At 55.4% G+C, this 27,273-nt stretch overlaps 2 protein-coding genes across 2 annotated transcripts; one reads left to right on the forward strand and one right to left on the reverse strand.

The window, feature by feature from the left end:
- The first annotated feature begins 6,832 nt into the window (after nt 1-6,832).
- On the forward strand, nt 6,833-12,784 carry NAB2 (NGFI-A binding protein 2). The gene is made up of 7 exons (XM_082665516.1): nt 6,833-7,142; nt 8,602-9,475; nt 9,813-9,946; nt 10,283-10,334; nt 10,427-10,559; nt 10,771-10,962; nt 11,931-12,784. The coding sequence occupies exons 1-7, from the start codon at nt 7,060-7,062 to the stop codon at nt 12,038-12,040; spliced, it is 1,578 nt and encodes a 525-aa protein (XP_082521642.1). The 5' UTR covers nt 6,833-7,059; the 3' UTR covers nt 12,041-12,784.
- Nucleotides 12,785-12,931: 147 nt separating this feature from the next.
- STAT6 (signal transducer and activator of transcription 6) lies at nt 12,932-26,589 on the reverse strand. The gene is made up of 23 exons (XM_082665515.1): nt 26,484-26,589; nt 26,030-26,345; nt 23,293-23,429; nt 22,759-22,897; nt 22,380-22,463; nt 21,821-21,959; nt 21,642-21,694; nt 21,321-21,469; nt 20,601-20,732; nt 20,291-20,479; nt 19,872-19,959; nt 19,625-19,747; nt 18,935-19,027; nt 18,032-18,238; nt 16,751-16,845; nt 16,518-16,654; nt 16,032-16,178; nt 15,751-15,814; nt 15,534-15,644; nt 15,248-15,340; nt 14,374-14,439; nt 14,141-14,269; nt 12,932-14,062 (listed from the first exon to the last, which is right to left on the reverse strand). The coding sequence occupies exons 3-23, from the start codon at nt 23,406-23,408 to the stop codon at nt 13,873-13,875; spliced, it is 2,544 nt and encodes an 847-aa protein (XP_082521641.1). The 5' UTR covers nt 23,409-23,429; nt 26,030-26,345; nt 26,484-26,589; the 3' UTR covers nt 12,932-13,872.
- Nucleotides 26,590-27,273: the final 684 nt, after the last annotated feature.

Raw genomic sequence — 27,273 nt, forward strand, 5'->3', positions numbered from 1 at the left:
ATACATCCACCACACACTCCCCTAGCTGACCTAAAGAGGTCAGTTATCAACAAAAATTAAGCTCGTTGCTACTATGTACCCTTGATATTGTATGAAGAAAATCGTATTTCTGTGGTTTTCCTCCCCAAAACCCCTAAAACTAATCTAAGTATGAGATAAACATTAAAAAAATTCAAATAAAGAGGCAACCTAGGGAATTCCCTGGCGGTCCAGTGGTTAGGACTTGGCGCTTCCACCTTTGAGGACAGGAGTTCAATCCCTGGGTGGGGAACTAAGATCCCGCAAGCCGTGTGCGGCATGGCCAAAAAAAAGAGAGAGGCAACCTACAAAATACGTGACCAGTACGCCTCGTGGTCATCATAAACAAGGAAAATCTGAGACACTAACAGCCAAGAGGAGCCTAAGGAGACATGGAAACCAAATATAATATGGTATCATGTATGGGATCCTGGAATAGAAAAAAATTAGGTAAAAACTAAGGAAATCTGAGTAAACTATAGACTTTTAGTTAATAATAATGTATCAGGGACTTCCCTAGTGGCACAGTGGTTAAGAATCCGCTTGACAGTGCAGAGGACACAGGTTCGAGCCCTGCTCCAGGAAGATCCTACAGGCCACAGAGCAACTAAGCCCGTGCGCCAAGACTACTGAGCCTGCGCTCTAGAGCCCGTGAGCCACAACTACTGAGCCTATGTGCCACAGCTACTGAAGCCCGCACGCCTAGAGCCCGTGCTCCACAAGAGAAGCCACCGCAATGAGAAGCCTGCGCACCGCAACAAAGAGTAGCCCCCACTTGCCGCAACTAGAGAAAGCCTGCACGCAGCAACAAAGACCCAATGAAGCCAAAAGTAAATAAATAAAATAAATAATTTAAAAATAATAATAATAATGTATCAACACTGGTTCATTAAGGTGGCAAATGCACCATACTAATATATGATAATAATAGGGGAAACTGGATGTGGGGTACATAGGAACTCTCTGTACTATCTTCTCAATTTTTCTGCAAGTCTAAAACTGTTTTAAAAAATAATTTATACACCCACACACCCACCCACAGCCACACCCACACCCATACACACACTTCATTTTCCACCAGGTCCCAAATTCTCAGCATTCAGAGCTTGCTCTTTGGTTTTGAACAAAGTCCAGAGAACAGGGGAACTAATTCCAGAGGATCACTGACCACTGTTTTGTTTTGTTTTGGTTTGGTTTGGTTTTGGTTTTGGCTGTGCTGCGTGGCTTGCGGGATCTTAGTTCCCCCACCGGGACTGAACCCGGGATCTCGCAGTGAAAGCACTGAGTCCTAACCACTGGACTGCCACTGGCTGTTCAAATGTGTAAACAAAGTGTACAGTAAAGAGACTGGTTGTCCATAAACACATCACACCTTATCATCCAAATGAGTTCTGTCACTTCCAGGTAGACACTCAAGAAGCTTTTAGCCTTGTTTTAATAATAAGGACACTGCTCAAAACACTTTGAGAATCATCTTCAGACTCCATAGCACACAATGCAATGATTATTCATTACCTGCAGGCGGATCTGATTTATGCAAATAGCCAAAAGAACTCAGGCCAAGACTGATGAGTAAATGGGGTGGAAAATATGGATAGTAAATGTGTTTCAGAATTTTGGATTTTAGAAATGTAATATGATACATATACAATATATAAGGCAGCAATCCTAATGGGGTCTGGGACAGCACCTCATAAACAAATTAATATTTCTGCAATAAGAGATATGAAGATCCACATTGGTATAAATGAAAGTGGGATAAATGAAACTATAAATAACCTCATGTAAGTTTAGGTGGTCTGCCACAAAATAAGTTCAGGTCAGATTAGGTTCTGTGGTCAAATGAGAAATTAAAAATTTTGGTTTTCATAACTTTCTCAATTTAGGAAAAAGACTGCAGACGGTAAATATTTGAAGATGCTCCATTCCATTCACTCAATCACCCAAGCTAGAAGCCCAAGAGTCACCCTAAACTCTTCTCTTCCCCCAACCCTTTAGCCAATCATCAAGTCCTATTGATTTTACCTGCTGACTATCCTTTGAATCTGTCCTTTCCTCTCCATCCCACGCCAGTGATTTAGTCTAGCACCTTACCATTGCTCTCTTGGACCACTTTAGTTTCCTTCAAGCTGGCCTCCTTGCTGTTTTTGCAGCCATAAAACCCTTCCTCTACACTACTCCTAAATGCATATCTGACCACATCACTCCCATGTTACCAAGTCTTTATTTTTCCATGGTATCTCCTGTGATGAAGTCCATTGCCCTTATATGACCTAAAACATAAACAAATTTTAACTACAACAGTGCTACTCAAAGTTTGTGACCAATCTGCAATGAAACAATTTCAGAAATTAAGTGTAGGCATTTAGAAACTTTGATAGGAATTTGACAGAGAAATTTTATATTTATTGAATTTAATAAAAATGAGATTTTATTTCATTTTTTCTAATAATTCACTTTTAGTGTATTTTATAGAGTAGTGGACTCTACCGTGATTGGAAATTGTTGGGGTTTTTTAAAATAAATTTTTATTTATTTATAATTTTTTTAAATTTTTGGCTGCCTTGGGTCTTTGTCGCTGCACGTGGGCTTTTATCTAGTTGCTGCGAGCGGGGGCTACTCTTCGTTGCGGTTCCTGGGCTTCTCATGGGGTGGCTTCTCTTGTTGAGAGCACGGGCTCTAGGTGAGTGGGCTTCAGTAGTTGTGGCACTCCAGCTCAGTAGTTGTGGCTCACGGGCTCTAGAGCGCAGGCTCAGTAGTTGTGGCGCATGAGCTTAGTTGCTCCGCGGCATGTGGGATCTTCCTGGACCAGGGATCGAACCAGTGTCCTCTGCACTGGCAGGCGGATTCCTAACCACTGTGCCACCAGGGAAGTCCCTGGAAATTGTTTTAAAAATTGGTCCTTTACTATAGTTTGAGAAGCACTGGTCTCTAATATTCTTAATGAAATGGTCTTGTACACCTCCCTGGGCTCTAGAACCTAGAACAATTTCTAGGTTCTCAAACATATCATTGTTTCATACTTCCACGTAAATTTAAATTCTGCTCTCTCTGATTTGACTGTCCCTTCTTCCTGGAAATCTATTTACACTTCAAATCCTAGGCTGCATCATCACCTCCTTTGGATGCCTGTTTAAACCAGTCCCTCACAACTCCAAGCAGAAGACATCACTTGCCCCCTATACTTCTATCATTGTTTGTACCCCTATTATGGCACTACATTGTAATCGTGTCTACCTCCCCCACTAGTCTATGAGTTCCTTAAAGGCAGAAGTCAGGATTATTTGTCTTTGAGAGGTGAAGCGTCCCTGGCAAGATGACAAAACTGAAGTACAGTACTCCTCTGAAGACTACAATTCTAACATGTTGACGAAAGAGAAAAAAAAAGAGGATCATTATACTTTATATTCATATTTTTCTGTTACCAGCAAGGATTTCAGTTTTACCTTTAGCACCTGGGTATGAATTAATTTGCCAGAGTAGTGGACATTTTAGAAGGCCAAGGAACCAGACTTGTGAGACCCGCTGGAAACTTTAAGCTTAAAGGAAGGAGACATAGAAAACAATTGTCTCCACTTGAACAGTTCTGCCCAGGTTCAGCCCCCTCTGGAATAAAATCTGTGTCAATTGCCCTTTTCAAAGCTGCTCAGGCCTGGAAATAGCATCATCAACTCACTCATTTCAGAGGGCCCACCAGAGACCAGATTAGGAGAGGTCCCAGGCTAAAGGTGAAACAAGCAACTATAATTGAAACGTATACAAAGAGCCTTGGGGCCACTGAGGGATGGGAGGAATTAATTCTGCCTAGAGGAGGCACAAGAAGGAGAGGGACCAGGAAGGTGACATTTGAGCCAGATCTTGCTGTATGAGCTGGATTTGGTCTGGTGAAAACTTGGGGTGGGGGGTCAGTGAGCAGTGCAATCTGCTGGATGAAAATCTACTCATGCCTAGGAATGACAATCCCTCTGGTTGGCAATTTCTACACTCCTCTTCCACCCACTTTCTTCACAATCTTTTCCTCTGTTCTTGGAAAATGGGGACTGAGGATCGTTTCCCTTCCTGGAAGTGATCAGTGTAGCATTAAACTAATCCTTGATTAAATGGGATCCGTTGCTCAGCTCTGTGAGCCTCTGAGAACACCGACGTGGAAGGAGAGGGGAGGGAGCAGGTGAGTCAGGTAGGGAAGTGGGCTTGAGCCACACTGGGGAAAACGGGGCTCAAGGAGAAAAAGAAGAAATTAAGGTTTTTAATTTGCCGCACCCCCTTTTTGTCAGCCTCTCCCCCACCTGTCTCTTATCTTTATTGTTTTTCCGTAGTTTCTCATAGTCTTGGTCTCTTTGTCTCTGTTTCTCTCCATTTGCTAAAGGCTGGAAATTCCTTGTTGTCAACGGAAGGGAGTAGGAGGGGAGTTGGAGGTGGTAGGAGTGGGAGGGAAGCGAAGAACAGACATCTCAGCAGCTCCGGCTGCGGGGGCGTCTCGGCCTCTGGTGGGGCTTGACAAGTCAATGATTTTTTAAATGTACATATTTTTAAATCCACACAGAGGGGCTCACAAACCTAGAGAGAGACAGCGACACACACAACTAGATGTAAAGAAACGTATAAATACATAATCTCAGGGTACAGAGGCACAAACTGGCAATAGCGTCTTAAATCTGCTTATTAACATTTCACAATTTACAAAGTTTTCATATACACCCTCTCATTTGAACCTCACGACAACCCTGAGAAACAAAGATACAAACACTCGGGAGTTTCACTCTCAGATACACGTCCGCACCCAAACAGATTCCTTCTGACCCCTAGGGGAGTGGGCTGGCCCAGTGCGTGGGATTTTTCGCTCCTCGTCCCTCTCTGGCCTAGTACCGGCCCCAGTACCGTGGAGCTGAGGCCCCAGATTTGGCTCCTCCACCGTGCTCTTTCCTGGGCCGGGACCCAATTGCCATGAGCCCAGTTGGTTACCGCCCCCTTGCTTCACGCCCTATTCCGCCCTCTTCCCCGGGCGGGCCAGCGTCTCCCTCTGGATCCGGGGGCTCAGCACCACCCCAAGGGGGCCCGGGTGGGAGGGAGGGGGGCGCCTCGAGCAGAGGCTGCGTAGGCGGAGGATGTGCGTCACGGGGAGCGTGGGCAGAGGGAGGGCGGAGGCACGTGGAAACCCGGGGCCAGCCGCTGGCAGCCAAGGCTCTAAAATAACCGGAGAAGAGAGGGGGGAGGGGCGCCCACACACTTAAGAGGGGTCGGGAGTGCCCCCGGGGAGTGAGCCCGAAGGGACCCCGTGTAGCCGCACCCTCCAGTTTCGGGACCGAGGACTCAGCTCATTTCTATCACTCCCCACCCCCGTGTTTGGGGCTTAATGGCATGGAGAAGACAATCTTGGCTACCGAAATTCCCCCCAGTGATGCACCCCCTCCTCTCCGGTTCCCACCGGAGGCCTAACGGTCCCCTCACCAGGCCGGAATGTATAACCAGCCCTGGCCCACGCCACCCACTCAAAAGTGCGGAATGGCGGGCGGGGGTGAGGTTTCGGACTAGGGGGAACCTTGCTTCTGGCCAGTCCGCTCGCTTCCCGCCGCCTCTCCCCCAACCTCCTTCATTTCCTCGGGGCCTAGAGCCACACGGCCGGGCGCTCAGAGCCCCCGCCCGTCCGCCCTCCCAGGCGTGGGCGGGAGTGTAATGGGAACCAGATGGGGCTGGGAGAAACAAAGCGGGGAGGGGGGTGGGTTGCGGGGAGGGGCTAGGCTCCTCGAAGGAGCTCCTCCCTCCTACTCCTCTGTAGGGAGCCACGTTGGATGCGGCCGGCCCTTGCCCATCTTCCACTAGACTCTTGCGGGCAAAGTGCCCTAATAGACATCCCTAGAAAGGGTATCTTCTTTCTCCCAGGCTTGCCACACAATTCCCCAGGAGCAGGTCCCTGAGGCCTCAGCAAATAGCGTGCGACGAGTAGAGGAAGGCGGGGTACCCCTCCCACCCCAGCCTGACCTAAGCGCTAACAAAACCCGACGCGACTAATCGCCGCGCGTCTAAGTGGTAGCTTCTAGTAAGCCCCGCCCATTCCTGCTCGCCAAACTTCGACGGGAACTTAGGGCAGGGATGGGAGGACGCCTGGGTTTCCGAGAACGGCCTCTTCAAATAACTCCTTTTGGGGCTGGGGAACAGCGCGAGGATATGTAAAAGATTCCTGCAGAGCCCCACGCTCACAGACCTGCCTGAAGTGCACACCCTATGGGAATCACATGCACGCGCGAAAGGAGCCGTGCACCCCGAGTCTCCAACAACTTTTACGGGCTCGCTCCTAACATTCACAAGTACAGCACCACGAAGCCCGAGAGTCTGCAGGCAGGCGTCCGCGTAGTTTAGACGCCTGTGCCCGTCCGTGCGCTTCTGGGTCTTTGTGTACCTGTGCGTGGTTGTGAAATTCCGCTCTCCGCACGGAGGGGAAGGGGGTGGGAGTAAGAATGTCGCCGGCTGGGCTCTCACGTGGGTACGTGGGCGCGGAGAAGGCCGGCTGTGCATCCGGCGTGGGCGGCACGGAGCGACCTCGCCCCGCCCGCCGGATCCCCAAGCCCGCCTTCCACAGCCCAGCGTCGGTCACCTCAGTCCCCAACTCGGCGCCCAGGCTCCGAGTCCCCGCCCCCGCCTCCTGCTCCACACCCCCTCCCCCCAGTCTCCGCCTCTCTCAATCTCTCCGCCGCGGCGTCCTGAGGCCCGCGGAGAGGCCCGGGCGCCCGCCCCCCGCCCCCGGCCTCCGCCCCCGGCTCGGCCCACGCCCTCCGCCCGCCAGGCAGCCAGAGCTGCGCCGGGCCTCGCTCCCCGTGCGTCCTGCGGGGGCGGAGGCGCGGAGAGGCGGCAAGCGCAGCCGGGGAGGTGGGGGGGGCAGAGGCACAGACAGAGGCGCGGAGGCTCGAAGAGAGGAGACGTGGAGGGAGGGACGGAGCCCGGACAGCGGCGAACACGGCCTCGCGCGCCCGGAAGAGAGCAGCGCGCGGCAGGCGCTGAGCTCTGGGCACCGAGAGGGGCATCCCCGGTGGTCTGCAGCCGTCCATGCACAGAGCTCCCTCCCCCACAGCCGAGCAGCCGCCGGGCGGAGGGGACAGCGCCCGCCGGACCCCGCAGCCCAGACTCAAGTTAGTGGGCAAAGGGAAGCGCCGGGGAGTGGAGATGGGTGGAGCTGGACTCGGGAAAGGGGTCCGGAGGGCGGAGGTCGAGCAGAGGACGAGGGGAAGCGGGACGGGGGTGGGGGGTGGAGACTGACGGAAAGGGGGTGCGTCTTCGAATTAGGGGCCCTGGGAGCAGGCAGGAAGCTGATGAAGCTGGATGTGAAAGAGCAGTACCTAATTCTCCATCGCCCGTTTATTTTGTGCGCATGACCTGGCATGTGAGCCCCCTGCAAAGAATGTGGAGGCTCCCAAGCGCTAGGGGAAGCCCTGGAGCTTTAGCTGGCAACAGTGCCGGGGGAGGGCCACTCAGCTGGCTCAGTCCGTCGTCGGCACGCAGCGCGCGGCTCCGGGGTCCGGGAGAAGCCGGCGCCTTTGAACCAACAGAGCATCAAAGGAGCTCTGCAGAAGCGGGGCATGCCTTAGGCGTCTCTTTCCATTTCTGTGGCTTGCGGGGGGGGGGGTTCGTTGTGCGGCCCCTCCCTCAAGGGGTCTTGAGTCGCACCCACACAACCCTTGAAGACGAGGGTGGAAAATGAGGGAGAGAAGAATAGGCGGGAGCCCCCCGGCGGTGTTCGCCCACAGACGGTAGCACTGTGGGAGTGTGTGGGGGCGGACCGGGCCCCGAAGCAGAACAATTGAGGCACTCCTCCTCTCTCCCGTTCCCGAGCTGAAGGGATGGGCTTACCTATGGAGCAGGTGGGAAGGTCACTGCTGGGAGAGGGGCCAACTGAGGTGCACTGGGCAGTCTGGAAGGCAGGGGAGGTCCTGGGGAGAGAGCGCAAGAGTGGGCAAAGAATGCCTAATCCGTGGGAAAAGCTGAGCAGGGGTGGGAAAAGGGGAGCAGAGGATGTTCTGCCTAGCTCACTGAGTGGAAAAGGGCAGGGGTAGAGGCCACACCCCTGCCTCTCAGCCACACGAGCAGGATGCCACCAGGGAATAAAGCTGGCCCATAGTGGTCCTAGGTGTCCACTGCAGGGAGGATGGGGGTCCTGCATTCACCTCAGTGTGCGAAGTTAACTTGTGTAATGTTGAGACTGCTAGGTGTTTAGGGTGGAAGGTGAGCACTGTGTTCTGGAAGAGAGGTTGGTCCAGCCATCCCAGGGGTGTGCTGGCTGGCCTCAGTGCTCAAGGTCTCCTTGCCCCAGGCCAGAAAAGTAAAAGCTGAGGAGGGGGGCTTGGAGCCTTTGACTTTGGCAAAAACTGATCTGGCTTTTGGTACTTGCGGCCAGTCTGGGATAGCACTGGCATGGCTGTGCCTCTGAGCAGTGCCTGATTCTCCTAGTCTGTGTTCAGGTCTGGGTAGAGAGAGCATTCAAAAGAGGGGAAGAGAAACAGGCAGGAAAGAGAAAACAGTTGTGAGTGTGGGTTGGTACCCAGCAAGGGAACTTGCACTGACTGCCCCCCCCTTTGTGCGCCTCCTTCTCAGGCCCAGTGCCCGAGCCATGGCCCTGCCTCGGACACTGGGGGAGCTGCAGCTGTACCGGGTCCTGCAGCGCGCCAATCTCCTTTCGTACTATGAGACCTTCATCCAGCAGGGAGGGGACGACGTGCAGCAACTGTGTGAGGCGGGTGAGGAGGAGTTCCTGGAGATCATGGCCCTCGTGGGCATGGCCACCAAGCCCCTCCATGTCCGACGCCTACAGAAGGCACTGAGAGAGTGGGCCACCAATCCAGGGCTCTTCAGCCAGCCAGTGCCTGCCGTGCCCGTTTCCAGCATTCCACTCTTCAAGATCTCTGAAACTGCAGGGACCCGGAAAGGGAGCATGAGCAACGGGCATGGCAGCCCAGGGGAGAAGGCGGGCAGTGCCCGCAGTTTTAGCCCTAAGAGCCCCCTTGAACTCGGAGAGAAGCTGTCACCATTGTCTGGGGGACCTGGGGCAGGGGACCCCCGGATCTGGCCAGGCCGGAGCACTCCAGAGTCTGATGTTGGGGCAGGAGGAGAAGAGGAGGCTGGCTCACCCCCGTTCTCCCCACCTGCAGGGGGAGGAGTCCCTGAGGGGACTGGGGCTGGCGGGCTGGCAGCAGCTGGGGCTGGTGGTGGTCCGGATCGACTGGAGCCAGAGATGGTACGCATGGTGGTGGAGAGCGTGGAGAGGATCTTCCGAAGCTTCCCAAGGGGGGATGCTGGGGAGGTAACTTCCCTGCTGAAGCTGAACAAGAAGCTGGCACGGAGCGTGGGCCACATCTTTGAGATGGACGATAATGACAGCCAGAAGGAAGAGGAGATACGCAAATACAGCATCATCTATGGCCGCTTTGACTCCAAGCGGCGGGAGGGCAAGCAGCTGAGCCTGCATGAGGTGAGGACCCCAGGCCCTGATCCCCTCCCCTACCAACTTCAGTGGTTGCAGTGCTTCCCTCAACTAAGGGGGAAGCAGAGACACAGGCAAGAGCCCGGCTGTCCAGCCCCACGCCGCTCAGGACGCCCCAGGAGGGGAGGAGGCCCCAGGCGTTCCTAGGAAGCTGTGGGTGCTGACCTCTGTTTTCCTTCCTCAGAAAGCTCCTGCATGATGTCAAAACCCAAGCAAACATCTGATGGATAAGCCTCATTTCTCTGGTGGTGAAGGGGAGTGAGGAGGTCTGGGCAAGGTGGTGGGCCAGTTAGGATTCTGACTGCTCTGGCGGTCCTCTCCACAGCTGACCATCAACGAGGCTGCTGCCCAGTTTTGCATGAGGGACAACACTCTTTTACTGCGAAGGGTGGAACTCTTCTCCCTGTCCCGCCAAGTGGCCCGAGAGAGCACCTACTTGTCCTCCTTGAAGGGCTCCAGGTGAGACCCCCTTCTCCAGGTTCTCCCTAGATCAGAATCCCGCCAAGGAGATGGGTCACGTCCTGACCTCCAGTTCAGGTGCCTGTAGGCCTGCTTCCCACCTGCCTGCATGTCCCTGCTTTTGGCCAAGTCCACTTGCCTAGGTCTGGCCCCACCTCCCATCCCTCTCAGGTCCCTTCTGCCCCCCACAACAATAGTGCTTGAGCTGGGGACTGCTGCTTACCCTTCATCTTTCCAGATCCTGGGAATAATGCATGTTCCCCATCAGATTCTGTGTCCTGTCCACCATGTGTCCCTCCCCAGCCTCACCCTCCTTGTTTCTCTCCATCTTTGCAGGCTCCACCCTGAAGAACTGGGAGGCCCCCCACTGAAAAAACTGAAACAAGAGGTAGGTTTGCTAGGGTACATATAGGAGGTTAGGGCATCTTCCCCAGCCCCCTCTCTTGCCAGTCCTCATTTCCCCATTTGGGGCATCCACAGGTTGGAGAACAAAGTCACTCTGAAATCCAGCAGCCTCCCCCAGGCCCTGAGTCCTATGCACACCCATACCGCCCCAGCCTGGAGGAAGACAGCGCCAGCCTGTCCGGGGAGAGCCTGGATGGACACTTGCAGGGTGAGTGTGCGTCAGAGTGCGTCTCACTGAGGGGGCGGGGGTGGGGGGAAGGTGTGGGAGGAGGGTGCCAGGAGGCCACTGCCTGGCACAGGGCTGGGAGGCCTGGCTGGGCGGGAGCGAATGGGCCTGGGCCCGTGGAGCTGGCTGTGTGGTTGAGGGTGAGGGTTCCATTGACTGCGGCCCCCTACCTGACCCGTGCCCCTGCCCACAGCTGTGGGGTCGTGCCCAAGGCTGACGCCGCCGCCTGCTGACCTGCCTCTGGCGTTGCCAGCCCATGGGCTGTGGAGCCGCCACATTCTGCAGCAGACGCTGATGGACGAGGGGCTGCGGCTAGCCCGCCTCGTCTCCCACGACCGCGTGGGCCGCCTCAGCCCCTGTGTGCCCGCAAAGCCACCTCTCGCAGGTGAGGCAGCCAGCAGTGCCATCCCCAAGCACCCCTGCCGCCCAGGCCCCGCACAGCAGTCCTGGTGTCCTCGGGGCAGTAGCATGGTGGGGCTCCAGCTAACCAGGCCTTGGGTTGAGGAGGGGGGAACCCTGCAGGGCTGTTCCCAGTGGGGAGGGTCTAACCCCAAGTGGACGTCTGTGAATGGCGAGCTTGGGGAGCAGGGGGACAGAGAATGGGGAACGAAGGGGAGCAGGAAGAGGAGAGCCACCAAGAAGGGAAGTTTGGATGGAACTTCTCCCGACGCAGGAGGGTGGAGCAGGCCAGGAGTTGGGGTAGGGTTGCCAGCTTGGAATTGGAGGAGCCCAGAGGGGGATGCTTTGTGTGTGGATGGGGGAAGCGGGAGTAGGCAAGGAGGCCGGCAGAGGGCTGGGCATCGGCTGGGCTCAGAGTGACGCAGCAGACAAAGCCACCAACCCTAGCTTGGTATTTTTAAACTGTGTGTGGGTGGGAACTGGGGGCGGGGACTGACAGGGGGGCTCTTCTTGGGGGAGGAGCTGGGAGGCTGGCTTCCTGTGTCCCCCCTGTTTTGGCTTCTAAGAACCCTGGGGGGCATGGTAGGGTTGGGGGGGTGCCCTGAGAGGAGGCCAGGGATAAGCGGGGGCAGCAGAGCCTGGGAAGGGGGGAGGGGGAGAGGTCAGAGCCAAGCCGCCCCCACAGCTCCTGACAGAACCAGAAATTCCAGCAGAACGGAGGCGGGAGAGACAGAAAGAGAGAGACACATCCAGAGACAGAGAGCTACACACAGCCAGCAAGGGGAGGGGGGCACACACACTTGGGTATGGAACCGCCCCCTAGACCAGAGGTGGGCAGGAGTCAGGAAATCAAGCTCATCTTCGCAGCCTTCTCTACCCCTGCCTCTGTTCTCAGCCCCGCTCTGTCTGCAGCGTCCATCCTGCAGCCTCCTAACCTACCCCTTCTCCCTGCAGAGTTCGAGGAGGGGCTGCTGGACCGATGCCCTGCCCCAGGACCCCATCCTGCTCTGGTGGAAGGTCGAAGGAGCAGCGTGAAAGTGGAGGCTGAGGCCAGCCGGCAGTGAGGGGGGGACTGGCGTCCTCAGACCCAGGGCACCAGGCTTCTGGCTCACACAGACCCCTCCACTCTCCATCCCTGGCATCTAGTCACAACCCTGGATCCTTCCGCTGCCCTTCTCCTGCCTCCCCACCTGCCCCATGGGCATAGAACTATGGGGCTTCAAGCAATAACAAGCAGGGGCCTGGCGAGAGGACACAAGGAGGGTGCATGGTGCCCCCTCACCCTTGCCCAGAGCAAGGAGGCAAGAACTCTGCCTCCAGGGCATTTGGGATTCTCCCCTCCCTTACACAGCACACTCCCATCCTCTCTAGTTAGAGTCAGTGACGTGAGCAGTTGGACTCAGTTTGGACATGGGGGAAAGGGCTTGGGAGGGTCCAGCAGCTAAAAATGAAAACGGTTTCCCCCCAGATCTGGGGGCCTGGGAACACTGGACCTGCTCCTCCCCTCTGCTCCTCCATTTTTGTGCTTCTAGTTTGTTTCTTTAATTTAACAAGTGCTGCAGTTCGCCCACCCATCCCCATCTTCCCCCCAAGCCCTCAGCGGTTCTCTCTCTCTTGCCCTCTCTAGGGGGGTGTGGGGTCCCCTTCACCGGCCCCCTCGGGAGGCCTGGGTGGACTCAGGGTCTCCCTCAGCTGGGATCTGGGCCGCAGCACCTGTCTGAGCAGTTAGAGCGTCTTTCTTTTCAGATCGTGTACAGTAGATTATTTATTTTGTTATTTTGGAATAAAATTTATTTTATGGCTTAGGATCTATGACCCCCAAGATGGAGAAAGGGTGGCATGGGGTTGGGGAGTGGAGGGAAGCTGGCGGTGGGTGGGGAAATAGAAAAGAAGAAGCGGGTAGGGCCCCCAATACACCATGAGGACCACACACCTGAGTCTGGACCCCAGGCTCAGCCTCTGCCTCTGGGCAGGATTGGAGGTGTTGAGCCATCGAAGCTACAGCCACATAGACCCAACCTGGGCACAGTCATACTCAAAGCTTAGTACATTTGGGTTAGCATACGTCAGAGAGGCTAGTATACTCGCTGGTGTCTTTTGAGCAGTGTCTCACACTTCCAAACGTGTTGTCACACAGGCAAAATCAGAGAGGTGCGTGTTCTATGTGGCCATAAAACTAACGTGTGACATCTATATATTAACACATCTCAGGTCCACACACTTTCACACAGCTATACGCAAACTCGGCCCTTATAGTTCTGCACAATCTCGTACACGTATCCAAAAGCCTGCATCTGACTGGCAGGAATTTGGAGCTGACTGGGATTTGTTTTTTAATCTGGGCAAAACCCACATCAGCGACCAAATGTACAGACCCCCCTCTCTCCCAGGGTCTCCTGAACGGTTTCCCGTGCCCCCAGGGCTGGGACCCAAGCCCATACTTCCACCCCTAGCCTCTGAAGCAGATGTGTGCACGTGTCTGTGTGTTTCCACATGTGTGTCCGGAGCCCCGGCTCAGGGCAAGCAGAGAAGCCCTCCATGCCCTCACCTGTGCTCTGGCCCAGCCCCCTTCCTGCTCAGCCACATCTTCTAAGGAGAGGGTGTGTGTGTGTGTGTTCTGCGTGTGCAGGTGTTTTGGGGCGTGTCTCACTTGGAACCTGAATTTCCCTTCCAGTATTTGGAAAGTGGAGGGCAGGGGTGTGTGGTGGGAAGGAAGGAGTAGATATGTTCCACCCACTATACATTCTCCTGGCAAAGTCTTTTCCTCCTGACCAGGGAGTAGGTGGGGATAGGAGGACACCCTCCCCAGCTGCTGCTTGGCAGGAGCACAGGCAGGTGTTCAGAGCAGGTCCATGGGGGCAGGAGAGCTGTCTCTGGGCTCCCCCTCCAGCTGGGATCACCAAGTGGGGTTAGCCCTTATGTCCAGGTGGGACATTGAGATCCCAGACTGCCCATAGCAGGAGGGCTGCAGGAGGGGTTGGGCTCCCAAGGACCCTCCCTCTGACTCTCCTTGCCCCTCCAGGAGAAGCTTGGTGAGGTCCTGTTCAGTGGGAGGCAGCAAGGGCGGAAGCATGTCTTCACGGACCCTGCAGGGAGGAAGGAGGGAAGCAGTGAGATAGGCATGGCACCCACTCCTCAGCCTCCACCCCCCGGCTGACACTCACCAGGTGCCTTGAGGGAACCCTCCCACCGGCTGCGTCAGGCAGCTGTCTTCCGCCATGGTCACATCTGAGCAGAGCAAGGGCTTGGAGCTGGACCCGGCATGCTCCTGAGGCTGGCACGGCAGCAGGCCCCTGCCGGGCCCAGAGAAGTAAGTGAGGTGGTGGCGGGGGTCGGGGGGTTGAGGCTGGGGATGAATGAGGCGCATGAGCTCAGGATGGGGGTGGGCGTCACTCACTGCGGGTGAGGTTGGTCAAAGGGCAGGCTCATCTGACTCAGGCTGGGCGGCATCTGCAGGTGAGGTCTGGAATCAGGAAGGACGACACAGTCAGAAAGAAAAGCTGGACAAGGGCAGGGTGTTGCAAAGTCAAGACCACTGAGTGAGGAAACAGTATTTCCAGCTCCTCATCCTGACGGCAAGCACTGGGCAAGCCATTTCCACCTGTGAGCTTGGACTTCTCATCTGTATAAATGCGAATGCATTGGCGACTGGGGGCAGGAGAGAGAGGAGGGCTAGATTAGCTAATTCCTGATGTTTCTTTGGACTTTGAACTTTGCTGGCTCTAAGTACCCCTGTCCCAACCCCTACCTCAACTCCTGGGAGGGGAGATGTCATGCCTCGACTGAGAGTTAGTAAGCACCTGAGGGCTACCTGGAGAACAAGTGTCTATGCCACTTCAGGCCCAAAAAGAGAAATAAATAAAAATCAAGACAGCAGATAAATGACAGTAGATTTCAGGGGCGGGAGAGATAATACTAATACTTACATAGCTCTTCCTGTGAGCCAGGTACTGTGTTTAGCTTTACACATACTATTAACTCAATTAACCTTCACAATAACCCTGTGAGGTAGGTATTGTTATTATCATTATTCCCTATTTTACAGATGACACATCAGAGTTAAGTAACTTGCCCAAAGTCAGCAAGTGGTGGAGCTGGAATTCAAACATGGATCTTAACCACTAACACCTCAGTGGAATGGACAGAAGAGACCCAGGTGTTGGCTTTTTGCCACCCCGTTCTCACAGAAGAGCCTTCCCTAACAAATGCAAGTGCCCAGGCCCGTTGCAGGTGGGTATCCCACCCCGTTCCCCAGAGGGGGCCCCACTTACTCCTGGAAGGCTGGCAGCACATTGACCGATTCTTCCCGGGGAAGGGCTGGATATGAGGGGATGGAGTGAGAGCGTGGTGGGTACCCCTGGGGCCTGGGGAAAGAAAGCAGACCCCTGATGCCAGCCCTTCTCCTGGACACCCCAAATCCCTGCCTCAAGATGGGGAATCCCTTTCAAGGAAAGGGAATACCCTACTTCAGCCCCCAGTGCCAGCTCCCCCAGTTGCCCATGCTGAAACAGCCTGCTGGCGCAGACCACTCCCAGTTCCGTCTCTCAAGCTTCTTACGCCATATCTGGGCCGAGCTGCATGTTCATGGAGCAGTCAGGGACCATTCCAAGATCGTAAGAGGGCATCATGGTAGGCGTTTGGGGCTCAGGGGTGGTAAGTGGCTGGTCCCTGGAGGAGGGGAGGAGGCATGTGTGACTGACCAGGGGCTGATGCCACCACCCCTTCCCCCAGGTAAGTACTGGGCCCCACCCTCCATCCATACCAGCACATTCACCTTTCCACAGTCATCTTGATTGTAGCTGGGACATAACCCCTGCCGTCCTTACCCATCTGCTCAGCTGTTGTGGGGAGGAAAGGAGAGCCATGGAGTGCTTCTGATTTAGGGAGGAAGGGAGGTGGAAAAGGTGAGCATGGCTGATGGGCAGGTAGCAGAAGCAGGGAGATGAAAATGGAGAGAGAAGTCGGGGATGACACACAGCAGGCAGGGAGGGGGCAGCTGGGAGCAGGGAGAAGGTGGACAACAGGACGGAGTCAGAACTGCCAGCCCCAGCTCACGCTTGTAGTGGCTCCGGAAAGCCTCGTCCTTGGGTTTCTTGGGGTAGAGGTTTTTGAGCTGAGCGAGGTCCCGGATTCGGTCACCAAGTGAACGAATGGACAGGTCTTTGGCAGAGAATGGCTGGATGTTCTCTATCTGTGGGGAGCCTACAATAGGAATGAGACCTTGAGTCCCCTCTGTCCAGACTTTATTCCCCTACCCCAGCTTCCTCCCACTATTGGACTCATTCTCAATCTACCAAGGTGAGGAGGAGAGGAGCTAGGGTGAGGGTCCTGAGGGAGGGAGACCCACCAGTCTCCATTCCCACAGAGCTCACAGTGAGAAGGTAGACGTTTAGACCACAGAAGGAGGAAGAGAAGTTGGACCGAAGGAAGAACTTCTTGAAGACCAGGGTTGGCCTCAAGGAAGGCCAGGATGTTTCCTCCCCAGAAGAAACCCCAGAGGGCACAGGCACAGAGGCAGAGGACTGGCTGGGGTGACCTCACCATCCTGGCCCCGGATGACATGGGCAATGGTGATGCCCCCAATCTCTGAGTCACTGAACCGAAGGAGGAATGTTCCATCAGGCTCGTTGAGAAGAAGGCTAGTGACGTATTGTTTGCTGATGAAGCCAATGATCAACCTGGCCAGGATGAGGGAGAGGATGTGGATGGGGTCGCAGGGTGTGGAGTGGGAGCTGGAGGTACAGCTGCTCAGGCCACCTGGGGCGGGGACTCACCGATCTGACCAGTAGCTCCGGAGACAGCGTTTGGTGAGGTCCAGGACGCCATCAAACCACTGCCAAAAGGTGAAGCCACGACCCAGCAGGATCTCCTGTGGGGAGAGGGGAGTTGGTGGGGGCACAGGAGCCTAGTTAGGGCAGGCATTGGGCTGTGAGTACCTACACGACAGAGTCACAGGACTGAGGGAACCACATTGGACCTGAGACCCCATCCATGACATGGCCGACACTCAGGCTCACCACGTGCCGGGCACTGTTCCGTGCTCTTTTCATAAATTAATGTATCTGATCTTACAAGCCTAGGGAGGTAGGTCCTGTGAGTATCGCATCTTACAGATGAAGAAATGGAAGCCTAGAAAGGTCAAATAACTTGCTTCTCACACAGCTGGTGAGAAGCAGAGCTGGGATTCAGCCCAGGAAGTCTGGGCTGGGCCCCCTCTTAACCACTGTGCTCCACACCCTCCTGAATGAGGCCTGGAGGAAGTGGTGTCCAGAGAAGGCAGCTTGCAGGGTGTGAGTGTCCTGCTCCCTTTGCTAACACATCCTCTGGTCGTGTGGGCTTTTCTTTCTTCCTTTTTTAAAAAAGAGATCAGTGCGTGACTGCATTTACCCAGCTGGTCCTCAACCGAGACACCCAGACCTCCTTTTTCCCCTGTTTCTTGTAACAGATCCAGTCCTGAGCCACCTTATTTTGGAGGCAGTAAAATGTAGTCGCTAAGGACAAGAGTCAGAAATACGGTGTTCCATCCCAGACATGCCACTCACTTGCTGGGAGGCCTTGGACAAACCACTTAACCCCTCTGGGCGGGTTCATCCTCTGTAAAATGGGGGTAATAGTACCTACCTCAAAGGGATGTTGGGATGATAACATATCTAAACTGCTGAAGCACAGTGCCTGGATACAGTAAGCTGTCAACACATGGTAGCTGGTATTATTGCATATGTCCCTGTGGGATTTCGTCCCTGTTTTTGCAATAAGACCTATTTTCCCAATGGGTCAAAGTCATTTTGAACCAAAGCTGTGTTTACACACAATCTGGGTGAGTCATGCAGATCACTGGCAAAGAGGGAGGACGGAGGGCCCCCAGACCAAAACGGGGGGATGCCAGAGACCTGAGGGGTTTTCCTGCCTGGGCCATGACAGAGGCCTTCCTGATGAACGTGGTGGGGCATTGTGAAGATCCCAGCGGTTGATCCCTGGGCAGACGTTGGGGAAGCCCTGAGTGCCCCAGGGATGAAGAGCTTGGGGGTGGGAAGTCCGAAGCGCAGGGGAATGACCTTGTTGAACTGTGACCAGGACACAGGACGGTGCTGGAAGGCCTCCATGCTGAGGCTGTTGTCGGTGAAGATCTTCTGGGCCAGGAAGAGGAAGTGCTCTGGGAGTAACCCCCGGTTGGTCCCCACCTCAGCCATGAACTTGAGGTTAAGAGTTTCACACATCTTCTCCCAGGGCACCCGCTCAGCCACCACAAAGGGCACGCGGTCCTGGGGGGAGGAGAGAAGGAAAGGGAGCCTCAGGCTGACATCCCCATCCCTCCTCACAAGGGCCTTCATCTTTCCCACTTCCCCAAGCCTGCCGCTCCCCAGCCTTGTCCCCCTGAACTTGCTCAACAAAGATGGTGCTTTTCCAAAGGAGTCTAAGGTGCTACTGCAGGATAGCTGTTAAGATTGGCATGAAAAGGGGGCTTCCCTGGTGGTGTAGTGGTTAAGAATCCGCCTGCCAATGCAGGGGACACGGGTTCGAGCCCTGCTCCGGGAAGATCCCACATGCTGCGGAGCAGCTAAGCCCGTGCACCACAACTACTGAGCCTGCGCTCTAGAGCCTCCAAGCCACAACTACTGAAGCCCACGCGCCTACAGCCCATATTCTGCAACAAAGAGAAGGCACCGCAATGAGAAGTCCATGCACTGCAACGAGAGTAGCCCCCGCTCGCCGCAACTAGAGAAAAGCCTGCGCGCAGCAGCGAAGACCCAAGGCAGCCAAAAAATAAATGAGTAAATAAATTAATAAAATAAAAAATGAAGTATGAAAAAAATTGGCACGAAAAGAGGTCAGGAGTACAAAAACAGGTCTATGAGAAGGAGTTAAGGTCACTCTCTTTTGAACATGCTTGCCAGCCTGCACCCCACCTCCCAGGTAAGAGCCCCCCCTGCCCCCGCCAACTCCAGGTCTTTCATCACCATCTCAGAGAAGGCGTTGTCCCACAGAATGGTGGCTTTGGCATTGTTGTCTTGGTTGCCGTGGACGATGACCACCAGGGGCAGAGACAGGGCCTGAAGCGGGTGAGGAAAGGGGGTTCTTCTTACTGGGGCAAGGGGCTTCCACAGAGGGCTGGCTCTGAAGGTGCAGGGGAGCTACTGGACTCATACAACATGGTTAAAAACTCATGGTATGTTATCGAGTGCTTTCTGAAGCTCAGTTAGGGCCTTACTGCAGAGAAGTGGTTACAGGTCAGTGCTATAGAGTCCCCAGGTTTCCAATGCCAGCTCCAACATTCAGTAGCTGTGTGACCTGGGCTAATTACTCAATGTCTCTGTGTCTCAATGTCCTCATCTATAAAATCAGGCTAGTAATAATACATACCTCAGAATGTTATTGTGAAAACCACGCGTGTGTGTGCACGTGTGTGACTTAAAACAGTGCCCTGGTCTATGAAACGTGCGTAAGTGCCAGTTGTTCCTACGCTGTCATTCCCCGGGGGGTGCACTCCGGTTCTGGCTCCTCCCCGCTCACCCGGGGCCCCAGCATGCACAAATCCCAAACACACAGGGTATGGGGCAGTCATGAAGAGTGAGGATGCAGGGCCCCAGTGTGTGGCCGGGAGGGGCACCTGGGGCCCCGCCTCGGGCAGGGCTGGGGCCTCGGTTCACCTGGAGCTGGATAGGGAGTTTGTTGGGGCTGAGCGTGAAGCTGGTGGAAAAGAGCATGGCACACTTCTCCTCGGTGACAGACTCTGTGCCCTTCCGTTCGCACCGCTTGATTTTCTTCAGAAGCTGCGGGTGGGGCGAGGGAGAGGAGGGTGAGGGCAGCGACTGCTTCTCCTGGGCTCCCAACACCCTCTCCAAGGAGAATGTCCTGGCCTGAGGACCCCCGCCCACTGCTCCCCGCAGGCCTCACCAGGTTCTTGAATAGGGCAGTGCAGCAATTCCCAGGAATGCTGTTCTCCAGGGGCACGGTGTTGTTAATGATTTCCCCAGTGCTTTCTCTGCCAGGCAAGTCAGAGAGTGGCTCATCCCAACTGGGCCAGGAGTGGCAGGGGCTTGAGTCCACTGGCTAATGGCCTGGACTACTGGCCCCTAATCTCCATCTCCCCACTTGAGTTCTTAAGGGAGAAGTCCCCATCTTAGCCAAATCATGATGCTCCCACCCCATTCCAGCACTGATGGGTCCCTCCCCTTCCTCTGCCTTGACTATCATACAGGGTCCCCACATCCCATGGCCCGCCCTCCCTGTCATCACCCTGTTCTTCGTGGTGCCAGTCCCCCAGTCTCCTCTGGCCTCCACCACCCTCCAGCCCCTCTCCAGCCCCAGCTTACACTCCAGCCCCGGGCCCCTGGGGCATGCTCAGCTCCCTCGCCTGCTTCTCGGTTACCATGTCGGCCCTGACCATCAGAGGCTTGGCTGGGGCCGCCAGGAACCGCAGGCCCAGCAGGAATCGAACCCCGGCCTGGAACTTGGTCTGAGTCTTCAGAACCTGGGGGGGCTGCTTTTCCACCAGGAAAGAGCTGGGAGGAGTGAGGAGGACACAAGGGAAGTTAGCAGCTGGGTCCCTCCTGGTGCCCTCCCCACAGCTCTGACCCTCTTCCTTCCTTGGGGTCTGCTCTAGGCCAGGCTGGGGTCTCATACCTGGTGATGAGGGTTCGCAGGACTTCATCCAGCCGGCTAATCAGCGCTGCCCGGGTCTTGGGCTCAAGCTCCCCACCAGCCGCCCCCACCTCCTGCTGCAGCTGGGAGTAAATGTCCACCAGGCTCTCACACCTGGGGCCAGGACAGTGGTTAGGGGGCACAGGGTTTAGGCTGCCTGCTCCCCGCCCAGACCCCCCACCCCTAAACCCAGGAAGATAGCAGGAGAGTGTGTGTGGAGGGGTGGGATGAGCAGTGGGCGTGGCTGCAAGGCACCTGGGCTAACCGAGTTGTGGGACATGCCTTGGCTCTGGGGAGGAAGGTTCCTTCTCAGTGCCTGGAAGCTCTGTGGAAACCCAGCTGCCTCTTCCCCAGGGCTCTGGTACCCAGGTCAGCTGCCAGCACATACGATGCTTTTGTGCATTTTCAAAGGTGCCCCGCCCAATAGACCAAATAGACTTCCCATTCCTCTGGGCACGGGGCTTGAAGAGAGAATTGTGGGTTGGAAGAACTCCTGCTTGTGCCCCGTCCGCCGGGTGCACGTGTACAGGACACAACCTGAACAACAGTGTGCATGGCTCTGCTGGAACGGGCTTCTCTGAGTCTTCACTCACCCCAAGACCCTTTGGCCTGGTTTTCTCTCTCACACCTGTGGGTGCTCCAGCAGGGACAGCAGGTGTCCACCCCCAGCCCCCCACCCTTCCCTGTCAGCCCTGCCCCAACCTCTCCTGTAGTGGGGCCAGGCTCTCCTCAAAGGGTGCGCCATTCCCTGCCAGCTGCTGCTGCCGTTTCCAAATCTGGATCCTCTTCAGCACCAGGGCCTGGGCAGCCTCCAGCTCCCCGACAGTCTCCTGCAGGAACGTGGCGAGGGCCTGTGGGAAGAAAGGGCCTGAGCCAGGGCCACACGCTTCCTCCTCACCCAGCTCTGGAGGGTAGGGCTCTCTTTCTCACCTCTCTGAGGTCTGATCTCCATCCCTCCACAGATTTGAGACCCTCAGAGTCTGCCCTTGGAGCTCAATCTCCATGTCCCAGTCCATTACTCACCTCACTTGGCCCGGTCCCATTGGCAGGAGTTTCTATCAGGCTGTGCAAAGACACTGAGGGTAGGGGCAGAAATCAGGGGTGCAGATAGATTTGAGGTTCAGTCAAGGTTGAGATCCAAGAGGGGATCACTCCCACACACTCCTCAGGACCCTCTTAGAGCTCTAGGCCCAGGCTCCCACCTTGGCCTCCCTCAGCCCCAGGCTGCAGGGCTTTGCGGAGAAGGCAGGTTTCCCCCACTCGGTGCTGCAGCCTCCGCAGGACTGTGTTAAACTTGAGTTCCTCTTGCTTCCAGTGGAAGGGCATTGGCAGGTGGCGGAACTGCACAGGAAGGAGAGATGCCAGGAGGTGAGACATTCTGCCCAGCCCTTTCCCTTCGGCCTCCACTCCCTAAAGGGGTGCAACCGCCATGCTCTGCAGAAAACAGACCACTTCTCTTGTCTGACTCCCTTCTCTCCTTTGACAGTCCTTCCTGACCTTTTGGAATTTCCTGAAGATAAGACCTCTCTCCTGGCAGAATCAGCTCCTTATCACTTGCTCTCTCCTTCCTAGGCCTCACTACCCTCAGTCCCTCATTGCAAGCTTCTCTGAGCTTAACTTGGGGCTCACTTTGACTCCTTTGGTCATCCTGGGCCTAGAACACTGAACTTTTCCTGAAGTTCGAGTTCCTTCTAGTTTCTCATGGCTCAGGCTAAAGTCCCAGGGAGTTGGGTTGGGGTGGGAGGTGGGGTACCACAGTACCTGTTCCATAATGGCTTTTTTTTCCCCTTGAAGTATGTGTCTGAAAGTGGCCACCAGCTTCAGGGGGTCCCTCTGATATATGCTCTATAGAAATGAAAGGTGGTAGACAGGGTTAGCCTGGCTCTTACCCATGTCTTTCTCCCCTTCCAATCCCCAGCACCCCCATTCACGCATGCACTGAAAGGCAGCACAACTGTAGGCTCCAGAAGTTTTCATGCATTTGCATGCTTTTAAAATCTAATTTGCATGCTAGCTAACAGCTAGCCACAGGAACACCAATTTGCTTCCAGCATCCAACCAATTTTCTTCCAGCATCCAATGCTCACCCCAGCTCCATTCCAGGCCCCACCCAGCCTTGTCCCCTCCCCTCCTGCCCCACCTCCAGGGTGCTGATGTGTTGCAGGATGGTGCTCCCCTCCCCCTGTTCTCCAGCTGAGGCCTGAAGACGCTGGACAGTGGCAGAAAGTAGGGCGCTGGCCATGTTGCAGCAGAAGGCATCTGAGCCGACAAGGAATTCCCTGCAGGAAGATCAAGGATGAGGCAGCCTCGGGTCAGGGCTTCCTCTGCTCTACTGTCCCTTTACCCCACAGCAATCAGCTCAGCGGCTCCTTCCTCCTCTTATCCTCCATCCAAGCCCTCTGTAGCCCTCAGCCCCATCCCTTGTTCCCCAGTTTTCCAGCTGTTGTGGGTGGTGCCCTTACCCCAGCTCTGACCTCCCTCCTCTTTGGCTCAGCCTCCTAAGGGTGTGGGGGACTCCACGTATCAACATGAGGCACAGACTCCCAGCTAAATCTGCACCACCGCACATGGAATAACGAGTCCCAAGTCTTGAAATGGGATGAAGAAGATCTAATGAAAGGGAAGGTGGGTTGGGGAGGACCTGGGGGACCAACGTGGGGCAGCCAGGACTCACCAGGGCTGGTTCTCCAGCCAGTCACCCAGGAGATGCCGAAGGTGTTGAGGGAAGTCAACATAGAGCCGCTGCAGTTTTTCTGGGGGCATTTTGGAGACCAGACCCCACAGAGACATGATCTGGGGTTTGGAGGGTGCCTGGAGAAAAGGAACAAGGCTACTTGGGCACTCTGAGAGGCGCCCAAGAAAGCTGGCTTTTGTTTGGGGGCAGCCAGGGACCTCCCGTAGACAGCCCTCCCAGAGACCGTCCCCAGCACCACTCACAGCCAGACCACCTCAAACCAGGGACATTCCTGGCCAATGCCTCAGACAAGGTAATTCCTTCAACGGTAGACACAGGGGTGATGGGGTGGGAAGAGCTGAGCTGCAGTCAGAGGGCGGGGTGGGAGACAGGGGCAATGGGCAGTAGGGAAAGCTCTCTGAGAGAAGACAGAGGATGTGGGTTGTAGCTCTAGGCCTGGCTCTGGTTCTGTAGGCAAGAAACCTCCCCTCTGTGGACCTCAATCTTCTCATCTATAAAATATGAGGCTTGCATAAAGTGCAGAACTTTCCAAACTTTTTAAAGCAGTGGACAATTTTAGTTTTAATCTGTGGAATCCCAATTATATAAAATTGGAGTTTCTCTGTTGAAAGCAAGTGTGGTAGGCCTGGAATTCTACTGCTTCTTACTTCCTTCTCCCCACCTCCTGACCCCAAAGGTGTCCCTGGAGAAAACCCTCAAAATTCCAGGGTTCCGTGAGAGAATCTGAAAACTACCTGGCTAGATGATGAAGAGCATGGCAGAGTAATGATAGCTACCATTTATTAAGCAGTTACTATGTATGAGGCATTATACTGAGCTCATTACCTCATTAAAATCTTGCAACAATTTTTAAAATATAGAATTATCCCCTTTCACGGTAGAGAAACCGAGTTCAAGGAGGTTCTCCAACTTGCCGAGGCCACTCAGCAAGCGATTTGAACCCGAGAGGGGATTAACCACCACGTTGTGCTGTTAGGATGCCTTCCAGATCCAAATCCCATAATCCTAAGGGGGGGGCATGGGAGGAGAATTGAAAAAGAGGAGATTGAGCGAAAGGAAAAGTAGAGAGAACTCAGGAAGGTGGTGAGAGATTAGAGAAAAAAGTGGGGTTAATAAGCCTTCAATGAAAAGCTTAGAAGAGGGGCAAGGAGGCTAGGGCTACAACGAAGAGAAGAAAAGGAGGCAAGAGGAAAGGAGATGGGAGGGTAGGGGAGAAGGCTGCCTCCCCATTTCTGGGTGGGCCACAGGGTGGGGTGGGTAAACCAGTGGTTTCCCAGGGGTCTCTCAGTTTCCAGTTTCTCAAACTATCCCTCTTCCCAGAGATGACAGAAAGGATGGGGATGGAAACTCCCTGGGTCGCCCCCAACCTGGTAACCCCAAGTTTTCCTGCTGCACTTTTAGCCCCTCCTCTCTCCCAGGACTCCCAGAGGGACGGAGAACAGAGGGGCCCCTTTTCTGGAAGCTCCTGCCTCTCCCCCCAGTCCCTATCCCCTTGAGCTCTTTTCTCCCAAAGGCAGAATCCTCCCCCATTCCTGCTCAGGGTCCTCTAATAGACCTTTCTCTACACCCACCTTGGGGTGGGGCCCCTTTTGGTTTGTGTTTCAAACTCAGGGGAGGACTCCATCTCTCTCTTCCCTCTTCCTCTCCTGTGTCTCACGGTGCTCAGACCTTTGACCTCTCTCCCTACCCTATTGGGGACTGAGGCGATCCCTAAGCCATAGGCAGCCCCCCTTTCTTCTACATGCCCCTGTTGAGTGACCAGCTTCCTGGCCTGGTCCTGGCTTCAGATCTTCCCCACTCCATCCTCAGGCAGCAGGGGGCCAGACTTTCCCCCAGCCACACCCAGTATCCAGGCTGGGTCAATCGGCCGACCAGGCCAGGGGCACCTTCTGCTGTAGGCCCCCAACACAGGCAGGGAGGGAGGAGCCGCGGCCTGAGGGGGCGGGGCCAGTGTTCCTTTCCCAACCGGGAAGGGAAACCCAACGTCCAGGATCTTCATCAGCCCTCTTCGTGGCCTAAACCTCACCTCAACCGTTACATTCCCGAACCCTTTGACCGTGGGACCACAGGATCAAGAGTCAAACGAGCTTCTCTGAGTTGCCCAGTGTGTGTCTGCGGCGGCGGGGGCGGGGCGGGGGGCCGGGAGGCGGAGCCAGTTCAGCAAGAGTAGGGTTAAGTGCGTGACTTGGCCGCGCTAAAAGTGGAGCAGTTTTGAGGGGGGAAATTCCCTCTCCTTTGGGACACCATGAGGTCTGCGTCTGGGGCTCGCTCACCCCTTAGCCGCACCCTTGAACAGGAACCTTTTTGGGGGGCCCGGATACGGGTTTGTCTAGGACCTACTGCCCTCTGGTATCAGCCTTCTAGGGAGGGGCGTCCACCTCCCCCCAACCCAGAGGGCAGAGGAGCACCTCCTTGCCCTCCTTTCCCTGCCTTTACATGTTCCTGGAGGTGCGGGGGACGGGGTGTATGGAAAAAGTGACCCACGGTGGGGAGGGGGGAGGGGAAGTGCTGGGCCTGTACTCACCCCAGATTCTTCTGACACTTCGAAACTGCCAAAACTCAGTACCACCAACCACCAACCCCAGCTGAAACAATTTCTTGGGGACCATCCACTCTGCCGAGGGAGGATCCTGAGAGGCACTCCCCGCAACCCACCGCCCCACATATTCATAGTCAGAGGCCCCCCACCCTCCCCTCCTTGGAGGCATCCCCTCACCTTGCCAACCCCTCTGCTGTCTTCTCCCTCTCTCAGCGGGCACTGCCAGGCCCCATGGGTCTGTAGTTCTGTCCAGCGGGTTCAGGGCTGGCCCTGCTAGCACCCCCCCTCCACCTCCAGCACCAAAAAGAAAAAAAATACACACACACAAACACACACACACACACACACACACACACACACACACACACACACAATCCTCTCCCGTCCTTCCTCTTCAGTGTAAGCAGTGGCTGCCCCAGCCTGCTGTTTCCGGCTTCTCCGACTACCCAGGTCCCTCCCTGGAGCTCTGACGACACAGTCAAGGGAAAGTGGGCTGGAGGAGGAAGAGGAAGAAAGTGGGGTGAGCGTGTGTGCCTCCGATACCGGGTAGGGGAGCATGGCGTGGTGGGGAGCCAGGACTGGGGCTTGGGGGCCCTGGGGCAGGCTGGAGGGGATGCTGATCCCCACTTACTCTGTCCCCCCTCAAAAGCAATCAAGTTTCCTCCAGAAAGTCGCCCAATATCAAGCCAGAGACGTGCCGCCCCAAACTGCCGCTCCCATATTCAAACTTTCGCAGGGGCCGGGGGTTTGGGCTCTCAAGGGACTGGGCTCCCCTGTGGCCTCTGGAAAAAGAAATCTCTCTGGGCTCTGCGCTCCCTCCAGTGGAGGGCCCTGAAAGCGGCCAGGGAGCTGGAACTCCTAGGTCCTCCTTCTGGGTGGGGAACGCCTTAGAGGTCTCGTGACCGCTGATGGGAGGGCGTGGGGGAGGGGAGGCTGACGCTCACAATTCTGTAGGGCTCCAGGGGTCCCTCGGACTGAAAATCGTTTCTGCCCCCTCCTCACAGGGTACTACTCCTCAAACCCAGGTAGGAGCCGGCACGAGTTGGAGTTGCCGCCTGTAGATTCCCAAGGGACAAGTTTGCATGTGAATCTGCGGTGCAGCTTTGGTGAAGTTCCTATCTGTTTCTGGGGTAAACACTGAGACACACCCAGAAATAAACACACACATACTCAACTTCCCCAGCCAGAAGGGCACCCCCCCCCCACACACATGCTTACACACACGTGCAGGCAGGCTCACAGACGTGTCAGCACTCAGAGCCACATGCAGTTGCAAGGAGACACACACTCACATACACAAGGCTTGCTCAGCTTCTGAGTCACCATCTAGTTATCTAGTGGATGGTTTCTGCAGCTTTTGCTGGAGGAGGAGCTGGAGCTGGCCTAGGGACCCAGAGAGCCCTTCAAGCCCAAAAACCTGA

This window comes from Grampus griseus, assembly GCF_964374135.1.
Source record: "Grampus griseus genome assembly, chromosome: 11".
In the NCBI taxonomy this organism is placed as follows: domain Eukaryota; kingdom Metazoa; phylum Chordata; class Mammalia; order Artiodactyla; family Delphinidae; genus Grampus; species Grampus griseus.

What these genes read in the sequence shown, in the direction of transcription:
- STAT6 (XM_082665515.1), bottom strand. Translation starts at nt 23,408, where the DNA reads ATGTCTCTGTGGGGTCTGGTCTCCAAAATGCCCCCAGAAAAACTGCAG. An exon ending in TGGGGCTGAGGGAGGCCAAG is followed by an intron (nt 21,695 to 21,820) that starts GTGGGAGCCTGG and finishes CCCTACCCTCAG; the next exon opens with TGTCTTTGCACAGCCTGATA. An exon ending in ATCAAGATGACTGTGGAAAG is followed by an intron (nt 15,645 to 15,750) that starts GTGAATGTGCTG and finishes CCCCTCCTCCAG; the next exon opens with GGACCAGCCACTTACCACCC.
- NAB2 (XM_082665516.1), top strand. Translation starts at nt 7,060, where the DNA reads ATGCACAGAGCTCCCTCCCCCACAGCCGAGCAGCCGCCGGGCGGAGGG. An exon ending in AGCAGCTGAGCCTGCATGAG is followed by an intron (nt 9,476 to 9,812) that starts GTGAGGACCCCA and finishes TCCTCTCCACAG; the next exon opens with CTGACCATCAACGAGGCTGC. An exon ending in CCTGGATGGACACTTGCAGG is followed by an intron (nt 10,560 to 10,770) that starts GTGAGTGTGCGT and finishes CCCTGCCCACAG; the next exon opens with CTGTGGGGTCGTGCCCAAGG.